The sequence below is a fragment of the Sphaerodactylus townsendi genome, linkage group LG11, assembly GCF_021028975.2.
Source record: "Sphaerodactylus townsendi isolate TG3544 linkage group LG11, MPM_Stown_v2.3, whole genome shotgun sequence".
Classification (NCBI taxonomy): Eukaryota; Metazoa; Chordata; class Lepidosauria; order Squamata; family Sphaerodactylidae; genus Sphaerodactylus; species Sphaerodactylus townsendi.
In genome coordinates, this window is record NC_059435.1 from 41,365,922 (window position 1) to 41,375,489 (window position 9,568).

The window sequence follows — 9,568 nt, forward strand, 5'->3', positions numbered from 1 at the left end:
ACTTTGATACCCAGTGGAGAGAAAGCCAAAGTAAAAATGAAGTCAGCAAATTAATAAATTCGCTGTTATAACAATGCCCTGATGAACAGTTTAATTACACTATTGGCACTGATTTAGAAAAGTTAACATAAAGTAGAGGAGCAGTTGATCAGCAGTTAGCATAAGAGATTCATCAGTGTTTCTGAGGACATACCTCAACAAATTAGGCACCCTGCTAATGTCTGTGAATAGGGTTTTTTTAAAAAAAATTAGGAACTAAGATGCATTATTTTAAAAAATAATTCTGTCTTCTACATTTTGTATTCATAGCCATCTATGTTTTGGTGAACAGACCCTCACTTCTCTTACGAGTTTATTAGCATCTCAGTCCTAAACTCTGCCTGAGAATCATTTCAGTTATGCTCAATTTACAGCACTACTTTATAGAAATAAGAGCCACTATGACAAACACAATATGTTTAATCATCAAACCAATTTTGTGGTTCTTCATATATGGCCAACTTTGTATTCACTTTCTCTTTCACAGCTCATTGGGATACCAAGCTCTTGAAGATCACAGGAGGGATTTTTTTCCCCAAGCACTGACAATAGCATGGTTCTCTGTAAGGAGCTGCTTACATACAAATTCTCTTTCCAGTATTTCTATATATTAATCCTGCCCCCCTTCACACATACACACACACAAATACATTAATAAACATACTTGCCAAAAGAAAGAAAATGGTCGGAAAGCATTTTCATGTCATAGCATACTGTAATATGAGTTCTTTTTTTTTTTGTGGTCATGCATCACACAACCCACACAAATATGGTGATTGAATGTTCTTTATTAACACTTCCACAATTGCCCATGGACAGAACAATTTGTTTTAATTCTGGGGTGGGGAACCTTTTTATTCAGAGAAGTCACTTTTAAGCATAATAATAACCCTGGTATATTTAATTAAATATAAAACAACCAAGTTTAAAATTACAAACATAAAATTAGACTGTCGTTCGTGTGTGTGTGTAAAGTGCAGTCAACTTATGGCAATCAGTGGCATTTTCAAGGCAAGAGACTGTTTGCCAATGCCTTCCTCTGTATATCGATCCTGGCATTCCTTGGTGGTCTACTATCTAAATACTAGACAGGACCAACCCTCTTTAGCTTCTAGGGTCTGTCAAGATCAGGCTGGCCTAGACAATGCACATCAGGGTATCATTTATAGAGACACTAATATGACCACCAGCCCCCAGTTCCGGTATTGTGGTCACAGAGTAGGTGACAGGACCTAAAGAAAAATCATTGCTGTAAGCAGCTGAAGTCTGCCATAAAGCTGAATGCTGCCAGCACGTAGTTTCCTCTAACCATATTAGGAGAAATTGAACTCCATTGTACTAGCCGCAGAAGGAACATAACAAAACTTTCTCTTTGGCAATATTAACTTACAAGATAGGAGCCTGTCAGAACTCCCTGTTCTCTTTGTTTCACTATTCTAACCATGTGAGAATAATGAAGATTCTGACATGTTGAATGTATCCATAAATGTTTTTGCTTTGTATGCATTTTACTATTTGCCTCCTGTAGAAATGCTTAAAACCTTTGATTTTAGTCATCAGTGTGGCTCCTTCGGTGCTGACTAAACCTGTGTTGATCTGAATAAATTATTTCTTTAATTCCATTTTTGGCATTGGCTTATTGGCTACGGCTGTTCACATCCCTGAAGGGTGATTCCCAGCCAGGAAGCATAAGACTCTAGCTGCCTAAGAGAATCTGGAGGGTGACCTGGGGGCCTTCTGACCAAGGAGCCTAGCATTCCTGGTAGGCACTGGAGGCTGTCCTAGGGTCCGTGCTAACACTAAGAAATAATATAAAATTGAATTATTACTCTGGGAAAACTGCCACAAAACAGCATCATGGTTAATCTAAGGAAAGGCACTACCAATAACTACCACAAATATAAACTAATCAAGTTTGTGTGGACGTCTCCCTGGAATTTCTCGAACCTCTTAACGAGGAATATATATTTAGATTGCTCAGCCAAAGACTGATTGATATGGAAATTCAGTCCCTTCACCCAGTACAACCTGCAGTATGTTCCCCAGATTTTCTAAACCTACCCATCCTACGTGGGAAGATAGCAAAATACTTCTATAGTCTCGACAGTCCATCTCGTCGCAGAGCATTTATGCTTGCCAGAGTAAACGCCTTTCCTTCTAAAGTTACAATCGGGAGATTTCAAGGTGTTTTATTCGCTGACAGACTATGCCCATGCTCTGTTAATGCCGTGGATACAATACAGCATATCCTCCTAGAATGTCAGCTACACTCTGCATTACGTAGTCACTATATAATCCCGATTATTAAAGCTAAAACAAATCTGCCTTCGGCTTATGTAGTGAAGTATTTACTTAGTGATGCATCTTCTGAGATAACCTTTAGGGTCGCTACATATCTAGCGGAAGTAATATCCCAAAGACGGTACTAAAATGTGTCCCTCAATGTATCAAATCATCTAAATTACATTGATTTGATGTCTGAGGCTCAGGTCATTGTGGTGAACATGGGAAGTCATTCAAATCAGTTTTGATTAACATATGGATGTCGCGGTGTGTCTCCGGAGAGTTTGTGTATGATTTGTCCTAATTTGGTGTACTGGATTCCTCGTTGTATTGCTGTTTATCATACAAACATACTGTATGCAGAATTATTTATGCCTAATAAAGGTTTACTGTACTGTACTGTACTGTTTGTGTGGACTTTGAGTGCAGCTGAGATAAATTCAGCAACAACTAAACAACTAAGCACAAACATTCAGTTTGATACCTCCTGGGGATGTAACCTATGAGGCGTACTGGAGATCCAGTGCATTTAAGAATTTGACAAAGGGAGAGTTTGATTAGGATGCACAAAATAAAGATGTCCTTCAGGAATATGTGCAAAAAGCCAGTGTAGTCTACTGGTCAGAGTGGGGAACCAGAATCTTAAAGAGCCCTGGTCAACTCCCCAGTCTGCCATGCAAGCTCACTGGGGGACCTTGGGCCAGTCATATATTCTCAGTCTAACCTCCCTCACAGGGCTACTGTGAGAATACAAGGGAAGAGACAGATGCAAGGCACTATAGGTCTCTATTGGGAAGAAGGGGAGGGTATTAGTAAACAAGTAAACAGGTAAAACATCTCATTTGATAAAGTAACAGGAAGTGGGACAGTTGCACTGTTTTGAAAAAGTAGCATTGAACTCATAGCCAGTGTGGTGTAGTGGTTAAGAGCAGGTGGATTCTAATCTGGAGAACCGGGTTTGATTCCCCACTCCTCCACCTGAGTGGTGGAGACTTATCTGGTGAACCAGATGTGTTTCTGCACTCCTACATTCCTGCTGGGTAACCCTGGTCTAGTCACAGTTCTTTGGAACTCTCTCAGCCCCACCTACCACGCAAGGTGTCTGTTGTGGGGAGAGGAAGGGAAAAAGAGCCTGTAGACCATCTCTAATCTCCTTACAGGAGAGAAATGTGGGATATAAAGCCAAACCCTGATTCTTCATCGTCTTCATATGCAACACTCAATCAGGGCTGGTTCCAAATTGTGAGGGGCCCCAGGCAGACCATTCCCAGGCCTCACTCCCCTCCTCTCCCACCACCAGGCACTCACGTCCTTCTTCCCTCCCACCCATCAGCATACCTCCCACCACTTGTGTCTTTCCCCTGTCTGCTCAGAACGTCTACTGCTCCTGCTCGCAGACCTTTCCCCAGTGAAGTGCTAACAAATGAGTGGGCAGAAGGTCCTGGCAGCAGTAGGCCCAGTCACAGAACCTGGGCTCTGGCAGCAGCCCCACCCAAGCTATGCTGCCGTCAGCCACAGAAGGCACTACTAGAATTTAAACGTGTTATTTTTTTCAAGATAAAAGAGTGGCCTTGACAGCTGCAGATTTGGGGGACAGAGCCTAATGGGGAAACGGGGGGGGGGGGGGGCTCGCTGGAGTCTAATGCCATAAAGTCCACCTTCCAAAGCAGTCATTTTCTCCAGGAAAATTGATCTCGGTCGCCTGGACCCAATACAGGGAGACTGGCAACCTTATAAAAGACCCTTTCTTGTTCCTTGGCACCTGCAGCTCTACTAGATTTCCAAAAGTCCCGCTATCCAAGACTATAATTTGGGTTTTGCGGAACAACATCTCCAACGCCATCACACACCAGGCGGAATCCCCGATTGCATCACTTTCTTCTGCAAAGGTCATCCAATCACATGACCGGAAAAGGTACTCTTCCTTTCTCGTACGCCCTGTCCTTGCAGCCTTCACCGCGCCATCCTACGTTTACGTCATTGCGTAACCACGTAGCCGGCGACCTGACTGCGCCCCCTGGGTGCATCCTACCTTTCCTGATTGACGTTTCAAGACAGGCATGTACCTTGACCAATAGCGATTTCCCTTAGTGGCGCTTGATTGGCTGATATTGAGAGAGGCGTTCACTGAGATAGGGGAAGTTCGGTTGAAGAGACACCGGCTTCTTATCCCCGCGCACGGGTTGCCCTTGAAGGCTTCATTCACACGAGACGTTTGACAGAAGCGGGAGCGGGAGTGGAGGGCAGCGACCAGCCAGAGTGAGCGTTTTCCCTTCCCTCCTTATTTAGCACCGCAAAATGGCGGGATACAGAGAGAGATTCTTGGGTGGGCCGCGTGTGGGGGGAGGCAGGAGGCCGGCGCCAGGCTGTGAGGCGCCGCTTCCCCTCATGGGCCGGGTGGGAAAGAGGCCGGCGCCTATGCTGGGGGCCCATACGGGGCTGGTGAGCCAGTCGGGGGCGCCAAGAGCCAAGGTCAAGCAGGTGACCTCTCGGTGGAGCCGGAATCGTCGCCCAGCTTCCCGCCAGGCCTCAACACCAATATGGTCAAAGGCTGCGAGGCGAAAATTCTCCAGCCGCTCCCAGCAAGTGGCCAGCTATGGCCCCCCAGCGGACTTGCGGCTTCTTCGCCTCCCGCTTCCGGGCACCGGCATTCCTGATCAGGATCGTCTTTCCTGATATGGGTCCTTTTCGACCTTGACTCGCCGGTCCGTAGGCGGTGGTTCCTTTGAAAAGCAGGGGGTCCCTTTGCCCTGCACTCCCAGGTCTTGCCCCGTTGTGGGGTAGAGTCTTCCTCCTGGAAGGGAGAGCGGATGGGAAGAGTGTCTGGCCGATCACCGACCGCCCACGTGTCTTGTGAAAGGAGGAAAGATGGGTGACTAATCCTTGTAAATTCCCCCTTTTAAAATCTTAATACGGCGTTGTCGGTGGTTCGTTTTCCAGGCTATCGGTTTTCGTTGCTGTTAATCAAAAATTAGGATCAAGGCAACTGAGTATTACCTAAGGGTTTATCCGAGATTTTTTTAAAAATAGAATAAGTAGAGAGGGAACTTTTTGCAGTTGTCTATATGTGCTCAGCCATATGCATATTGTTGTTCTCTTTAGGGGGCAGCAGATTAGAAGGATTCCCGGGATTGAATTCTGGTGATGGGATTCCTTCTTCCAAGCCCTGTTTATTTTTATACAAATCCTGCTGAACTCATTGAAGCTCTGTTTCAAATAAGGATGCAAAGAATTAACCTACAGGGCTTTCTAAGAGTTCCCTTAACTGTGTTGCAGGATAGATTAAAAATTCCACAATTATTATTTTAGGAGGCTGTAATTAATGTCTTTACCTGTGTTGAACTGCACCCTCTTGAATATAGAGATAGTTACAGTATTATTTTGAGTTGGACAAAAAAGAATACCTCCGATATCTTGCCCTGTGTAGCCAAGTGCATTTGAAGTTATTGGAGCCCCAGCATATTTCTTTCTCTGTTCAAAGAGATTGTTTGCACATTTTACCCTGTAACTCATAATCAGCAAAGCATTTGATTTGGGGGACTTCTTATTAAAACTTATTATAGTATTATAGTATCATTCTTTACTGTATATGTTACATATGTTTTCAGATGAGTGTATTTAGTTTTGCTTTTCTGTCCCAGTTAATGTATGCCTCAAATGAACTCCACTGACCTTAGAAATGTTGTCTGTCTCTGGTTTTTCCCCCCCTTATCAGTACTGACAATGGGAGACATTGAAAAGGGCAAGAAGGTCTTTGTTCAGAAGTGTGCGCAGTGCCATACAGTTGAAAAAGGAGGCAAGCACAAGACTGGCCCAAATCTTAATGGGCTGTTCGGCCGAAAGACTGGTCAAGCTGAAAACTTTTCCTACACGGAAGCCAACAAAAGCAAAGGTAAAATGGAACCGTTGCTTCAGTCTTGCAGAATCACACATAAGCATGTTATTAAGTAGCTAAGAACCTATTGGTGGTAGGAAGAACATAACAGATGTTCAACATGTGCAGTGAAATACCATACATACTCGAATATATGTCGACTGTTTCAGCACATTTTTGGGCTGAAAAAGCCCTCCTCGACTTATACGCGAGTCTTGCAGAAACTGGTTGCCTCAGCAGCCGGCTTCTGCAAGGCTTTGCAAGCCCTCTCACTTCCCGCCATGGCAGCGAGAGAGGGGAGGCTTTGAAGGGCTCCTTGCTACCCCTGCCATGGCAGCTAGAGCGAGTAGACTTATATTTGGGTCGATTTATACTCGAGTATGTACGGTAGCCCTAGCAGAATAGAATCCCCTTTCCAGTGCTTGTGTGTATTTATTGTTTAGTACACATGTTATCATGCATGTCCTTGAAGGTATTCAGGGCAGTGTATATCATTCTTTCCTCCATTTTATCCTCACAACAATCCTGTGAGTTAGGAAATGACCAGCCCAAGGTCACTCAGCAAGCCTCATAGAAAAGATCCTCACCATTACACAACAGTGGTTCCTGCACCACCTCAGGACTCCCACATCTCCCAAAATGTGATCAGCCACAGTTCTAATCCTTCATGTGCTATTCTTTCCATCTTTACCTGTCATTTAACTCTAATCTTTTCTAGGAGTCTCCTTACAGCTTTCTCTTCCTTATGACCCTTTGCAGATACCATTTTGTCATAGTACAACCCTGGCTAAATTTAGCTTGCTTCCTGAACTACTTACTCTTCCATTTTAGTGCAAGTTAGCTAGTGAAAAGTCTTGTTGAATAAGGTGCTGCTGACATGGTGGTTGCATATACTTGGTAAACGTTAAGACTTTTGTCATCATTTTGAGGGCTAGGACTTTTAAAAAGAATTGGATGCATTAGAGGAAGCATTAGTTCCTTTGGATTGCACAGAACAAGAGGGTGAGATTGTGAGTTAATATGTGGTATGATTTATTGTAAGTAAAAACCACCATCAAATAATGCGTTGTGTTTCATGGCTGATATTTGTAGCATTTATTAAAGTTTAGTGTGCAGCTAAAATTATCTGACATTGCTGTGTTACTGCAGCAAGACAGAGTGGAGATATATGGTTTAAGTAGTAAATTTTAAAAACGTATATGCCCTTGATAGTCTCTAATAACTGTAACCAGTCTCTGAGATGTAAAAATTACACAGCAGTAATGATAATTATAGTCATAAGCCACTGTTTAAGCAATTTCTAGCAATAGCATTCCATGCTTGAATTGTCTGTCCACATCTCCTGTTTGTTAATTTTTATAATGTTATAATTGTTATCATTGTTTTCTAGGAATAATCTGGGGGGAAGATACCCTGATGGAGTACTTGGAAAACCCTAAGAAGTATATTCCAGGAACTAAGATGATCTTTGCTGGCATTAAGAAGAAAGGGGAGAGGGCAGATCTAATAGCATACCTTAAGGATGCCACTGCTAAGTAATGGTTATCCGTTGCCTTATTTATTTCACCAAACAAATGGAAATGACTCTCTGCGATGAGATTAGGTTTTAAACTTTCTATTTTTGCATACAGTGTATCTACTAAATCTTTCTCGTCAGCCAGAGAACTCTGATCATGGATGGTTGTTCAAACATTACGTACTTTGGTCATAATTTATAGAGCTGTATAATTGGGCATAACTGAGTACAGTCTGGAAGGCTGCCTGAAGTGTTCCCTGATCACGTAATTAAAAAGAACCCCTCAATGTGCTTTTCAGGTTTTTCTTTATCAATGAGTTCAAGTGCATTTGAAGCAAAAAAAACAGGGTGCTTTTCAAAACCGCTATTTTGCCTGATTTTGTATTCTTTGTTCCAACAACTCCGTAGTTGCACAGGACAAGGCACATCATCCCCATGTCATGGCTGCATATGAGCTTGCTATTAGATTTCATTGAAACTGGAAGCATAAACAAGTGTTCCAAGCTGTTACAGAATGTTCTGTATTCTAGAGGACCTTGAGGGGAAGGGGGATAACTGTAACAGTATTATGAGCACATTCCTACTGGAACCAAATACTCCACCATGCATTCTATGATTTAAGTTTTAGGTAGTTCTTTATTGAAATGGCTTATTAGGATTACAAATTTGTAAGTGGTACATACTGTGTTTCCCCGAAAATAAGACAGGGTCTTCTATTAAATTTTGCACCAAAAGATGCATTAGGACTTATTTTAGGGGTAGGCTTATTTTAGGGGAAATACAGTACCTTCACAATTCATTAAGGGGGGCTCTCAGCAACCCATTGTTTTCCCATCATGTGTGACACAAGCTGCATCCTCATTGGCAGGGAGCACAGGGTATTGTCCGCGATTCATGATCTGTAGCTACCAGTAAGGCTTATTTTTGGAAGAGGGCTTATATTTTAAGCACCCTCCTAAAAATCATGGAAAATAATGATAGGGATTATTTTCGGGGAAACACGATATGCAATTCAGATTGGAGTAGAGGGAGGAAAGTATATAAAGAAATAGGAAACAAAGCCGTTGTATAGAATGATGGCTTTATTTGAAGGTAATATATTGGATCGAGTAGCTTAAGTGCATATGTAATTTGGCAAATGCGTTTCTCTTCAATTCAATAAGCACATTAGAAGGACATTAAGACTTTCATTGTACCTGGTTTTAGCCATATCTTAGTTCTAATATTTTACCAGCACAATGATAACCTGAAAGCCTAAATTCTCAAGAACTCAATAGGTATAAACTGTACTGTTAGAATTAATGTGTCTTCCGTGTATCATTGCTTATAATCTAAAAGTAATTGTGACCATTAAATTTTCCCCAAATCGAAAAAGCTCTTGAATGTTATTAGCACCTGTCATATAATACTGGGGGGAAATTAGTTTAATTTCAAGATAAGGTAGAGCAGTCCAAGAATTCCCCATGGGAGAGAACAGAACTACATCATGGAAAACAAATTGAATCTCTGAGCCAACCCTGCTGGCGTGCAGGGATCAAACAGGCCTGTGGAAGCCAACTGAGGCTAGCTGCACCCCCAGGCCTGGCCACAAGGTACAGCGCTCTCTGCTGGCAGGCCTGGCTAGAACAGGCAGCTTTCAGGCAGGGTGCTGCGGAGCCATGTGGTGCCTGCGTGCCGTAGTAAATAACCCCCCACCCCCAGTGCATTTGCCCTTTGCAGTGACGGGGACAATATTTCTGCCAGTACAGGGGGTGTACCAACTCCAAAAGGGGATGCCCTCCCCCCAGATTGGGCTGCCCAAATGACCATTCTTTGGAAAACAACAATATAGAAAGAAGCCACTTTATTTATTCATT

The 9,568-nt window shown here is 42.9% G+C and overlaps 1 protein-coding gene across 1 annotated transcript; it reads left to right on the forward strand.

Moving 5' to 3' along the window:
- The first annotated feature begins 4,422 nt into the window (after positions 1–4,422).
- Positions 4,423–8,003, forward strand: LOC125441153 (cytochrome c). Its single transcript, XM_048511508.1, has 3 exons — positions 4,423–4,581; positions 6,038–6,214; positions 7,587–8,003. The coding sequence occupies exons 2-3, from the start codon at positions 6,046–6,048 to the stop codon at positions 7,733–7,735; spliced, it is 318 nt and encodes a 105-aa protein (XP_048367465.1). The 5' UTR covers positions 4,423–4,581; positions 6,038–6,045; the 3' UTR covers positions 7,736–8,003.
- The last annotated feature ends 1,565 nt before the right edge of the window (positions 8,004–9,568 follow it).